The 14,288-nt window shown below is 42.3% G+C and overlaps 1 protein-coding gene across 1 annotated transcript in view; it reads left to right on the top strand.

Moving 5' to 3' along the window:
• Positions 1-14,288, top strand: part of ufc1 (ubiquitin-fold modifier conjugating enzyme 1) — a 36,178-nt gene that overhangs the window by 17,775 nt on the left and 4,115 nt on the right. The window contains 1 exon segment of the mRNA XM_033032575.1: positions 7,169-7,318. Within this exon segment, the coding sequence (XP_032888466.1) occupies positions 7,169-7,318 (150 nt within the window).

Genomic DNA, 14,288 nt, shown 5'->3' with positions numbered 1-14,288 from the left:
AAAGGCACTGCCTGCAAATGGTTGTTTTGGGAGTTTGGGTTGAAGTAAAAAGGCACTGCCTGCAAATGGTTGTTTTGGGGGTTTGGGTTGAAGTGAAAAGACACTGCCTGCAAATGTCTAAACTTGACAACTTCCTGTAACTTACTATATTGATTTTAGATAAAACTCTACCACTTACAGCTGTGATTTTTGGCCATCTTACTCAGTTCCTCTCCTCTCATCAGGTGCAGAGGATTCTTCCCGTCAATGAAAAACAAAAGTGTTATTAGAAGTTTAAAAAATGTTGAGAATCTCTCTCCTGTCAATCACACCATGAAGGCCACACCTTTACCGGTGGGACCGGGAGGGATTATAAAACCCAGAAGTGTGGGTGTGGCTCAGTCTCTGCATGATGGGGGAGGGAGAGGTCACAACTCTGTCTGAGCTGTGAATCAACTGAACACACTGAATGTCTACTGTGTGGTTTTATGGCGGTTTTTATGGTGGTTTCACCCTGCTTGAAATAGTATGAAACTGCATTTGGATGTGGTGGCCTTGCACGAAATGGTATGAAACTGCATTTGAATGTGGTGTTGTTGCACCCTGCATGAAATGGTATGAAACTGCATTTGAATTTGGTGGCCTTGCACCATCCTTGAAATGGTATGAAACTGCACTTGAATTTGGTGGCCTTGCACCCTGCTTGAAGTGGTAGGAAACTGAACCTGAATTTGTTGGCCTTGCACCCTGCTTGAAGTGGTATTAAACAGCACTTGAATTTTGTGGCCTTGCACCCAGCTTGAAATGGTAGGAAAATGGATTTGAATTTGGTGGCCTAGCACTCTGCTTGAAATGGAATTTGAAGGAATAGCTGTGAGCCAACTGCCAGCCCACCAACCATGAGTGAGCTGCCAGTACATCAGGCTTGAGGGACTGAACTGCCACCCCAAGAATCCATTTGGCCCACAATGTTCACACTAGCCCTCTGGAGACCAGTAGTCACTGCAGTCACCACACCCATACCAGCGCTCCTGAAAGCCCCTCCCCCCCCCCCCCCCACTGGCCACCAATATTGGAATTGGTGGAGAGGTGGAATATTGCGTTGGGGGGCCAGCCCTCCCATGTGAACATGGGACCCAACGGGTCCCACTTAGTCTAGTATATTACTAAAACTCTCATTGTTTTAGTAATATTGTTTCTATCTATCTATCTATGCACGTATATGTGTGTGATCAAGGATCTACAAGATAGCACTAACAATGTTGCAACACCTTAATCACTATTGTCTTGTGGTGTTTTGTGTGAATTTCCATTCAGATTGATGTTCTATTTTACAAGTTATTCATAATTTTTAACTTTAGAAATTCATTTAACAAAAATATAAGCACCTAAAATCCTTGCTGGCCCAGCTTGCAACAAAGTTGCAACAACATTGCAATCGAGGAACACTCAAGCGGCCTTTTCACGGGGCGACTTGACGCAAGAGTTAACCAGAGTTTAACATCGTGGGAACCTCGTGCGATAACAGTATGGCATTCGTGGACCACCGTGGACCACCGTAGCGCTAACGGCAGGTAATCATGTATCTTGGTCACTCGGGAGAAAATTCAAGAAAGTTTGAATTTCTCCAAGAGTGACTTATACACTTGTGGTTGAGCATTGCAACATTATATGGACGTAGTGGCCAGTGCAATATCCGTAATAACTCTTGCGGGTACCGTGGGAACTCCTGCGAACGGTGAACCCGGAAGCTGGACAGAGGGGACAGAAGGTGAGTTAAAAAGGTGGTCTCAATATCGACAAGGGAACATGTGTCCTTCGAGGACGTCCCACCTAATTGTCATTGTTGGATAATCTTTTTAACAGGAACACTTGCAGAGATGGCTCCCAGAAAATCTCAAAGAAAGGGGGTAAAGCGTGTCAGAGATGTTTTTGCCATGTTGCTCTATTCAGTTTCTATATTGTTTCAGTTTCTATATCTATATTGTTGCTCTATTCAGTTTCCCAGGGGGTCGGGACGGGACGGGACTGGAGTTGGGAGGGAAAGGTGGGGGAGTCGAGGGAGAGGAGGGGGAGACAGATGGGGGTGTCTTCATTTACTGGCGGCGGGTGTCTGTCACTGAAACAGGCAGGTGAGATTTCACATCCACCTTGTGTGTGCCTCTCTCTCTCTCTCCCTCCCTCCCTCTTACACAGGCTGAGAGACTCTGCCTCTGTGAGTGTACGTCTCTTCTCCCCCTCTCCCACACACAGTAAGACCGAGGTACTGTGCTCAGTCCATCTGTGTCCAGGGCCGGCGTTAAGCCGATTTGACCGATTGCTCCCAATTGGGCCCCGCGCCTAATGGGGGCCCCGCACTAATGTTCAGTATTTCGTACGGAAATACGAATTCTCTTTGTTAAATAAAGATTTTTTTAAATTCGCCATCCGGATTTTTTTTAAACGGACATGCATAACAACCGCTGCACGGCCATCATACACAAACGATTTGTTAACTAGTGCTGTTAGCACTTCTTAACGGTACGTAGTTAACACCTTGTTATGCGATGTCATGCATCTGCATCTATCCACATTCCTCAGTAAATGTTATAGTGTTTTGAACAAGTATTAATGACGCCGTGTTCAAAAGGGAACTGCAGATGCTGGAATATCGAAGGTACACAAAATTGCTGGGGAAACTCAGCGAGTGCAGCAGCATCTATGGAGCGAAGGAAATAGGCGACGTTTCGGGCCGAAACCCTTCTTCAGACTCATTTAATGACGCCGTGTTCCTTTGAATAAAATTCACGCGGCGTCATTAATACTTGTTTAAAACACAATTACATTTACAGAGGAATGTAGATCGATGACACGTTGAGAATTTCATTTAACTCACCATCATGAGTGAGGGCCCCGGACCGCGAGAAGGGGCTTCTTCCTGGTGTGCAGGTTAGTCATTCACCTACCGACCCACGTTGTGTCTTTCTGTCTTTTGCTCACTCCCTCCCTCCCTCTTTCTCTCGCGCTCTCTCTTCCGCTCCCCGTCTCGTCTCTCTCTAGCTCTCCTACTCCCTCTCTATCACCCTGTCCCCTCAGCATTCCCGGAATCATTGATGTTTAGCGGTAGACAAAAATGCTGGAGAAACTCAGCTGGTGAGGCATTCGCCTGGCCCGCTGAGTTCCTCCAGCACTCTGTGTTTTTGGTTTGGCTCTGAAGTTGAAGGTGGCTCAGCGGGACGGGCAGCGGCTCTGGGGAGAGGGTTGTGTTTCTGGTCGAGACCCTTCAGACAATCACAAGTACTCTCACCGACGCGAGTTCAGTTCAGTCTGAAGAAGGGTCTTCTCTCCAGAGTCGCTGCGCTGTCTGTCTGCTGAGTTACTCCAGCTTTATGTCTATCTTCAATTTCAGAGAAATACAATTTCTCACGGGGGGCTTATAACGTCTCTAAACCCCTCTGGGACCCTCTGAACACTAAACCCCCTCTAGCCCCCCTATTTCCCTCTATTCCCCTCTAAACAATTGTAAACACACCTGAACCCATCTGAAGCCCTCTAAACATCTCTAAACCGTTTAAACCCCCTAAGGCCGGCCATGCACGCACACACACAGACGCATACACACAAACGCACACACTCAGTCACACAGACACAGAGACACAATCGCATACACTCATAAACACACACACACACACACACACACACACACACAACACACACACACTCTTTCAAAGTGCCGCTCATTTTATTAGATGTGTGACACTTTCATATAGTTTTTCAAAATTTTCGTATATCAAGCATTTAATGTTTTTTTTGGTTAAAGACGAGCATACTACACGAAATATAAACATACATAAATGTTTACTTTTCTAGAGTAGGGGCCCCGCCATCAATTTTCTAATTGGGCCCCGCAATTCCTAGCACCGGCCCTGTCTGTGTCTCCCACATACACAGTAAAACATGTCTCCAAATGAGCCAATTCAACCAAGGGAGGATATTTATAGTGTGTGAAAAAAAAAGTTACATCATTTGTGTCACGTGTAGTTCACGATGTTCATTCAAGATTTAACGCGAAAGCTCGGGAGACGGACAAGTCACTCGCACAAATAACAGAAATGCCGAGTACCGTGGGAACTCTTTATCTACCCCCCGTTATATCGTGCGAGACTCGTGCTGGACCACGACCACTTCACTCTGGTGACATCTTGCGTCAACTCGCCCCGTGAAAAAGCCCCATCAGTCCTTCCAGGAAGTTTTTAGCTGAACAGGAGGGGAAGGGGACAATTGCTTAAATTCAGGAACACTCAGTTCTGCCAGCAATGTTTTAACCTTTAAAAAGAGGTATAAAATAAAATGGAATAAAAGTGAAGTTATGCCAATAAACGCTCAAGACCCTATACATCTCCAAAAATTCTGTTTCAGAATTGTTACTGAAAAATGTAGATACCTTGAAGTCTATGTGACTAGAAAATACACCTCCCTATTTCAAACAAATTTCCCACCATTAATTACTAAATTAAATGCCCTCATTCAATTTTGGAAAACACTCCCTATTTCCCTTCTCGGTAGAGTAAACGCAATAAGGATGATTTTCCTTCCACAACTCCTATATCTATTTCAATGAATACCGATTTATCTCCCTAAAAGTTTAAAAAAAAAACTTGACTCAGTTATCACAAATTTCATTTGGGACTATAAAACCTATAGAATACACAAACGACATTTATGTAAATCTAAAGAAAATGGTGGTTTAGCACTTCCCAATTTCCTTTTTTATTACTGGGCGACTAATATTAAAAACTTAATCTACTGGATGGATGACACATGCCAACAGGTAAACTGGTTAAAAATGGAGAGGGAAGATTGTTTCTCTTTTAATATAGGTGTGATTCTTCTTTCTCCAACACATCTGAATAAATAAATGTATGAGCAAAATCCGATAATACACAGTACCCTACGCATTTGGAAACCGTTGAAATCAAACCTCAAATTGAGAAATTTATCTCTACCTTTACCATTCGTTAATAATCTCTCGTTTAAACCGTTTACTTTAGATAAGGCATTTGCACAAAGGAAAAACTGGAATTAAAACGGTGGGAGATCTTAACGAGAAGGGGATTTTCCTCTCGTTTCAAGAATTACAGGAGATATATCACTTGAAAGCAAGTAATTTTTTTAGATATCTTCAAATCCGAGACTATGTGAAAACATATGCACAAGACTGTCACTCTATGGGTCCAGATATACTAGATGCATGATTCATATATATACATGATTAGACATGTTGATACAAGCAAGTTAATATCCTACATTTACAATACTCTTTTAATTGCACACATCCCATCTTCTGAGATGCATAGGCGAGCATGGGAAGACAAATTGGTTTATTAATTTCAAAAGATAGCTGGGAGGAAAGCCTTCTATACATACACTACTGCTCTCTCAATGTTCGGCACTCCCTGATACAATTTAAAATACTGCACAGACTCTACTATTCAAAGACCAAATTAAACAAGATCTTCCCAGATCTGGAGGGGAATATTTGATATCTTCTCCAAAATACTTAAAATTAAATTGGAACCAGATATAAAACTGATCACTTTAGGTATGTCAAATGCCTGCTCTAAATTATTCCAAAGACGTTTCCTCAACTACGGCCTAATAACGGCGAAAAAATTAATACTCAAATTCTGGAAACAGACATCAGTCCCTAAAGTGAAGATGTGGTTTACTGATATGTCCGATACACTACATTTGAAAAATATTAGGCTTGTCTTGGTGAAAAAAGCAGATCAATTTCTTAAGATATGGTTCCCTTTTACTGAATTTCTGCAACAACAGAATGGTTAAACACAAATTTAAACCCGATGCCAGGGATGGATGAGGGAGGGGGTGGGGGTTGGGGGGGGGGGGGGGGTGGGCGTGGGGGGGGGGGGGGTGGAGAGGAAGGTATATCTCCATCTTCTCTTTTCTTATTTCTTTTCTTTTCTCTTGCACTTCTTTGGTAGCTTAGGGGTCTTTTTCTTGCTTTTTCTTATTTTACTTCGCTAAAATAAGAAAAAGCGAGAAAAAGAGCTACCAAAGAAGTGCAAGAAAAAAGTGAGAAAAAAGAAGAGAATGAAGAAACAGTTCATTCTCTTCTTTTTTCTCTCTTTTTACTTTTTTTGTTATTTTTTTAAATTTAGGTTCTAACGTTAAAAATGAAGCTATACAATAATTGTATAACTGTTATGTCGATCGCCTTATCCTTGTACAATCACTTCTAATAAAATTAATTCAAAAAAAAGAGAGAGAACAGGAGGGGGAGGGTGTTCTGTGGGTGACAGGGGAAGTGGAATTGGAATTTTGTTTAAGTCCTGGCAGCAAGTGCTTGCAATTTAAAAAAATGTTAAAAGAGGGAAGATGAGAGGCTATGGGTGAGTGGTGGAATATTGCGTTGGGGAAACGGTTGCATTGGCGGTCAAGGCCTCCCATGTGGGCTTTGGGTGACTGGTGGAATATTGCGTTGGGGAAATGGGTTGCGTTGGGGGAACAGGTATCCCATGTGACAGGCACCCAACGGGTCCCACTTGGTCTAGTATATTACTAAAACTCTCATCTTGTATGTTTGTTATTTTAGGCCCACCTTACTGACCATTGTCATGCGATGTAAACAAAACAAGTTTCATTCAGATTGTTGTTATATTTTAAAAGTTATTCACATTTTAAACTTAAATTAACTTGAAACAGCGTCCCCACTTGCCGGCCGTGCCTGCACAGTTGGGGGAGGCCCGTCAGCTGCATCACAATTGAAAATGGCGCTGGTGCTCCCCACCCCCCCCCACGAACCAGGGGGGAAAAATGGCGCTCCCCCCCCCCCCCCCCCCCCACGAACCAGTTTCCATTCCTGGAAAGTATGAAAGGTGCCAGCAAGTTGTATTCTTCGATCTGTGGAAGATCCATTACTGGAGTATATGTCCCGTTCTGTAAAATTTAAGAAAATGCCTAAATTATCACAGGTATTGCTGTACCACCTGGGCAAGATTAAACAAAATGTGCAGAGGATGCTGGTAAAATTCAGCAGGTTAAGCAGCATCTGCTGAAAGAGGAACACAGTTAGTGATTCAGGATGCAGGCCCTTTGTTAAAACTCTGAAATGTTAATTCACTCCCCTTCTTGTACACCCATGACTGTGCAGCCATATACAAATCTAATTAAATGTTCAAATTCGCAGACAACTACACCATTGTGAGCCGGATATCAAATAATGATGAGATGGAGTACAGGAAGAAGATCGAGAACCTTGTGTCTTGGGGTCGAGATAACAACATTTCTCTCAATGTCAGCAAGACAAAGGAGATAATGATCGACCTCATGAAGCGAGGTGCCGAAGTACAGATGGTTGAAAACTTCAAATTCCTAGGAGTTAATATCACCAATAACTTCTCCAGGACCACCCACATTGAAGGAACGACCAAGAAAGCACACCAATGCCTCTATTTCCTTAGAAGGCTTAGGAAGTTTTCATATCCCTTACAACTCTAACCAATTTCTACAGGTGCACCATAGAGAGCATTTTATCAAGATGCATCACTGATTGGTTTGGGAACAGCTCCATCCAAGACTGCAAGAAATTGCATTGAATTGTTGATGCAGCCCAAACCATCACATAAACCAACCTCCCTCCTCCATTTGTTCCTCATGCTGCCTCAGCAAGGCCAACAGCATAATCAAGGATGAGTCACACCCTGGCCACTTCCTCTTCTCCCCTCTCCCATCAGGCAAAAGGTATAGATGTGTGAAAACGCACACCTCAAGATTCAGGGACAGTTTCTTCCCAGCTGTTATCAGGCAACTGAATCATCCTACCACAATCAGAGGGCAGTGCTGAACTACTATCTATCTCTTTGGTGACCCTCGGACTATTCTTGATCGGACTTTGTTGGATTTACCTTGCACCAAAAAACGTTATTGCCTTATCATGTATCTATACATTGTAAATGGCTCGATTGTAATCATGTATTGTCTTTCTACTGATTGGATAGCATGCAACAAAGCTTTTCACTGTACCTTAGTACACGTGACAATCAACTCAACTGAAATTGGCTGCTACTTTTCCTAGGCTTAAAGAGGGGAAAGCAAAGTGATGCAGAGGTAGAGTTCCTGCCTTATAGCACCAGAGACTTGAGATTGATCCTGACTACAGGTCTATCTGTACAGAATTATTCGTTCTCGCTGTGTCCACATGGGTTTTCACCAGGTGTTTCGGTTTCATACCAACTCCAAAGCCGAACAGGTTTGTAGGTTAATTGGCTTTGGTAAATTATAAATTCTCCCTAGTATGTGTTGGATAGTGCTAGTGAATGGAGAGATCACTGGTTGGTGTGGACTCGGTAGGTGAAAGAGCCTGTTTAGAAACATAAAAACATAGAAAATAGGTGCAGGAGTAGGCCATTCGGCCCTTCAAGCCAGCACCACCATTCAATATGATCATGGCTGATCATCAAAAATCAATACCCCGTTTCTGCTTTCTCCCCATATCCCTTGATTCCTCTCTCTTGAAAACATCCAGTGAATTGGCCTCCATTCTGCATCTCTCCAAAGGGACAACACTTCAACAATTCTTCAATAGGTGGAATTTGACTGACTAATCCCATGCACTCTATTTCACTTCTCTAATCCGGCCAGCCCTGATTCCCATTTACACAGCATGTTCCCATGTTATAGGGGCAGCACAATGGCACCGGGGTAGAGTTGCTGTCTTACTGCACCAGATCATCCCAGTCATGGGTGCTGTCTGTTCAATCCCGGCCATGGGTGCTGTCTGTACAGAGTTTGTATGTTCTCCCAGTGACCTGCGTGGGTTTTCTTTGGGTGCTCCGGTTTCATCCCACATACCAAAGTCGTGTGGGTTTGCAGGTTAATTTGCTTCGGTAAAATTGTAAATTGTCCCTAGTGTGTTGGATAGTGTTAGTGTATGGGGATCACTGGTCGGCATGAATTTGGTGTGACGAAGGGCCTGTTTCTAAACTAAACAAAATTAAGGATGAATCACCTCCCTTTTTCCCTCCTCTTTTTCCTCTGTCAGGGGAAACAAGAACTCTTTCCAGATCCAGAACAATTTACTCATACTTACTCCAATGAGAAGAGACAATAAAAGCTGGAGAACATAATCCTGAAGGGGTAGAACAGCAGAGAGATCACGGACATGTTTGCATTGTGTGTTGAATATAGGAAGGCAGATTGGGAAAGCAGTTTAAAAAATGCAAGATCCTGAGCTTCCTGGAGAGATAGAGTGCAAGAACATGGAATCAAGTAATGGTAAAGGAACAAGAAATGTTGGACTTTATTTATTGTGCATATGCTGATAAAAAATAATAGTTGGAAAGATATGTTGCACATTTTTACCATTGAGAACTTTCCTTTCTCTACAATTTTAAAAATAATCAGCAGTGTGCTATTCTGCTAGATTTAGTCATGCATTAAATTTGCTAATCTGCAATAATTCTGCCATGGAACATAGCAATAGGACAATTATTAAATGAGAAACAGAGTTTGAGTTTTGAGTATCTGAAAATAAACTGTAGGAAATATTTCTGCAAAATAATCAATAATTTTATTTCAGGATGTTGGAGATAATTATGATTCTTGTTGCAGAAACAGCCATGTGGAATAATTATATGTCACTTTACAGCTTGCACTCCTATTGCTGCTGACAGTGACTAAGGATTAATATCTGCATAAAATGCCATACCAGTATTAATCTGAATCTCCCATCAGCAGAAATTACATTTTAAGTGACCCATGAAATAACATTTATTCCATACTCATATATTTAATCCTGATTAATTAAACTGTGTGAAAATGGTTTTACATTTATCTGGATTTTTGCTATTTACATGGATATTGTTTTGGTTAGTTTTCATTGTTATAAAGTTAACAAAAATTAATAAGATGGTGCCAACTGTGAATTTCAAACTGCACTAGATTGTGTAAATTTGGTTGATGAATCTTGTGCTTACTAAAGTGGAGAATGTCTGTACATGGAAGTTGCAATCTATCACTTATTGTCAGCTCCCAGTCAATCAGGCACGTGCTGTCAAGGTAGGCAAGGTAGGCAGTGCCTTCCCTGACTAAAATTATAAAAAGGTCAATATTAAATATAAATAGTAAAGATTTCCAATTCATTTACTAAATTCAGTATTTGTTATTAATTTAACAATCGATCTTAGGTAGGCCTTTCATAGGCTGTACATGTAATACGCGGAACTATGTTGAACTCACGTGCTGTGGACGCTGCTTCAAGCCTTCACTTATAACGGGCAATAAAGGCAGCTGAAAACCTGCCTGTGCACCGTGGACTGCGTGCAAGGTGCTGTGCATGCCCACAGGAGAGGAGACCAATCTGCGCATGCGTGGTTTTTAAAGATTTTTTATAAGTCGATGGACTGCCTACAGGATCGATCTGCGCATGTGCGGTTTTACAAAAAAAATTTTTGCGCATGCGCGGATTTTTCCAATTTTTAAAAGGCAACTGACTGCCCAGTGCCTACGCTGAGTAATTACTCACGGCACGTGCCTGCAGTCAATGTAGTAGTTATCTGTAGAAGAAGAACAAGTTTATCCCACCCTACTCATATTTCTTCTCAGCACAGTTTATTTTAGTTTAGAGATACAATGAGGAAACAGGCCCTTTGGCCCACTGGGTCCGCACCAAACAGCGATTCCCGCACATTAACACTACCCGACACACACCAGGGACAATTTTCACAGGCACAAAGCCAATTAACCTACAAACCTGTAAGTCATTGGAGTATGGGAGGAAACCAATGATCTCGGAGAAAATCCATACAGGTCATGGGGAGAACGTACAAACTCCGTACAAACAGCACCCGTAGGCGGGATCGAACCCATAAGCGCTGTAAGGCAGCAACTCTACCGCTGTGCCACCGTGTCGCCCGAATCTGTTGCATAAATCTTTTTTATTTTTGCTTACTGCAATTAATTAATATGTTATGATAAGAATATTAGAAACAGAAACAGGAGTGTGTCATTTGAGCCATTATACTGTTCCACCGTTTAGTAATATATTATCATGACTGACAATTTAACCTTGTGCAACTCCCCTGTGCTAACCCTATATACCTTGATTCCTTTAATATATTTTTGAAGTTGCTCTTGATCATATTCAAAGACCATCATCCCTCCGGGTGAAGATCTGCAAAGACTCACTGCCCTTTGGTTAAATTAATTATTTCTCATCATGACCCTGAAATGCTGACTCCTTATTTTTTAACTGTAGCTCCTATTTCCAGGCACTGTGGCCAAGGAAAACATCATATAAGCTGCCAAACCTTGTGAGAATTTCTCTTTAATGTTGCAGTGAGATAATTTGTCATTCTTCTAAATTCCAGAGAGTATAGGCTCTGTCTACTTAATCTTTCCTCATACGATAAACCTGTCGTCCTGGGAATCAATCTGGTGAACCTTTGCTGCACTCCTCTATCACAAATACGTCCTTCTTAGGTTGGGAGACCAGATCTATATGCTATATTCCAGATATGGTCTCAATAGGGCCAGGTATAATTGGACCAAGACATCTTTACTCGTGTGCTCAAATCCTCTTGCAATAAATTTTTGCTCGCTTTCATCCTTTCCCGAAGGCTCTGTGGTGTTAGGAATCATGCCCACAAGCATTTGGATTGAGATTACCCAAACTCATTTCATATTGAACTCTTATCTGCAGCTGGGGAGAGCTCTGTTCCATCAGTCACAGGCGGTAAAGGTTCAAATCAATGCTGAACAGCCAGCTGCATTTCTCAGTTACTCAGGTTGTTTATGGGTGATGTGTGAAGAAGTTGCTCTTCGTATATCCCAGATTTCCAGTATCTGCAGTATTTTGCTTTGAGAGCATTTGTTCTGACATTGTCAAGGTCCATACTAGAGCTTCCACAGTGTTTTCCTTTCCCCTCTACCTTTGCTGACAGGGTTCCCAACCATATATGTTCTCACCCTGCCTGTCTTCTCACACTCAGACCAAGGAGGTAGATCCCTTGAACACAATGTCCACAGTAATTTCCAGCATTTCCAAAGTGATGCCAACAAATCCTAATTAGATTTCCTCCAGACATAAATGTTGTAATTTCCTTAACTATCTGGCCCTCTCGGCCAACGCCATCACAGATTTGCCATACAAAGGCCATATTCATGGACAATTCCAAGAGAAGAGGACAAACAATTAATTGAAGAAAAAGAAAGGCAAGAAATACATGGGGGGAAAAATCAAGCCATTCAGCTCAGCTATTCCATGCGATAGAACATTTCTCCTAACTTACTTTATCCTATTAACAGTTATTAATACTTTGTTGTTAACTAAATTAGCTTGCTTGTCAATGTTACTGTTGTCACCATGCAGAATATAATTGGGGAAACCTTCCCCTGACACTTTTCTCTTGCCATTATATAATAGTACTTCCACAACTTACCTGCGTTCTCTTCAAAATATAGCAATTCATGCATTAACATCAGGACATTAGTATCCACAAGAATTATCTAATTGCTTTCAAATAATGAATTGCAGAACAGAAGAACTATCAATCACTGGAACAGTATTGAAATTTACCAGTCGTGCTGGAGTTGTGTTCAAAGTGTTTTGCTGCTGGGCTGTTGATTTTCCAATTATATGAAGTGTGGTGCAAGTTCCTACATTTGTGTTTCTTTTTATTGCTGGTCACAAATAGGAAAGGGAAAGAGATCAAGACTACACCTTATATTTCAAGATGGTTCTGGAAGTAAGGACACATGGATACCAGGAGAAAAAATAGACACAGAATATTGGAGAAACTCAGTGAGTCAGGCAACATCCCTGGAGAACCTGGATAGGTAACGTTTTGTGTTGGAACCTTTCTTCAGTCTGATTGTTGGGGCAGGTGGAAAGAAAGTTGGAAGAAAGGGGAGACAGGACAAAGCATTTAAAGTACTAGGTGGACACAGGCAAGGGGGTGAGGGGGTTGATAGGCCAGAGATGAGAAGACAGAAGATGTGAGACAAAAGGATAGATGAGTTGTGAATTGTGAAGCCAGAAGAAATAATGAGGAATGTAGGTGGAGGGAAAGGGGAGAAATAGGTGTGCGTCCAAGTATGGGCACAGGAGAGGGGACCTGAGGGGAGGGGGGGATCGGGGGTGTTGAGGGGGAGAAAGGGGGTCTGGGAAAGAAAGTAGAGGAGGAGTGGGGCGGTTGTTAGAGGTTGCCTAAAATTGGAGAATTCAATGTTCATACCATTGGGTTGCAAGCTACCCAAGCTCAATATAAGATGCTGTTCTCCCTGACAAAAAGAACATGCAAACTGCACAGATACAGAAGGTCATGATTGAACCTGGATCTTGGACATTGTGAGGAAATGGCTCTACCAGCTGTGCCATTGTGCCAGGCAGTCCTGCAGTGATGTGGGGTTTGGCTTCGAAGTAGAGTGTTGGTAGAAGGAACATGGACACGAAATGCAGGACACATAACACAAAATGCTGGAGTAACAGGCAGCATCTCTGGAGAGAAGGAATGGGTGACATTTCGGGTTGTCCCTTCTTCAGACTGAGAATCAGGGAGGAGGGAGTCTAGAATATGGAAGGGTAAGGTATGAAAAGGACTGATCAAAGCAGATAATAAGGAAAATTAGAATGGTTCATTATTAGCTGAAGGGAAGGTGACAAGGTGGCAAGCAATCAGCAAAATTAATTAGAAAGACAGTGAAACTTGTCGGAGAATTATGGTAGGGTAGGGGAGGGACAGAGAGAGGGAAAGCAAGGGTTACATGAATTTAGAGAAATCAGCATTCATACCACTGGGTTTTAAGCTGCCCAAGCAAAATCTGAGGTAGAGGGAAGTTGTTTGAGTCTCCGTTTGAGGAAGGACTGGAAATCCTTGAGACCTTCCTGAGGGTGGGATGGAAATATAAAGGAATTGGACGTCCATCGCTAAACTGAGGCAAGGGGGGTCTAGAAATGTAATGTTATTGAAGAGTTGAAGGGCATGTGGGGTGTCTGGGAGGAGGTGGGAAGGGAGTGGACAAGGAGGATATAGGATGGAATCAAGGTATGTGGAAATGAATATTGCCACTGTTGAATTAACTAGCTTGATCAATGCATTGATTCAGCCATTCTCCTATATGCACCTGGCTGGGAGACAGGGAATTTAGTTTAGTTTAGTTTAGAGAAACAGCGCTGAATCATGCCCTTCAGCCCACCGTCCGCACCGACCAGCGATCCCTGCATATTGACACTACCCTATACACGCTAGGGACAATTTTTACATTTACCAAGCCAATTAACCTACAAACCTGTACGTCTTTGGATTATG

The sequence above is a fragment of the Amblyraja radiata genome, chromosome 1 (assembly GCF_010909765.2).
Source record: "Amblyraja radiata isolate CabotCenter1 chromosome 1, sAmbRad1.1.pri, whole genome shotgun sequence".
NCBI lineage: Eukaryota > Metazoa > Chordata > Chondrichthyes > Rajiformes > Rajidae > Amblyraja > Amblyraja radiata.
The sequence above is the reverse complement of the archived record's forward strand: the minus strand, read 5'-3'. Positions and strand labels throughout refer to the sequence as shown.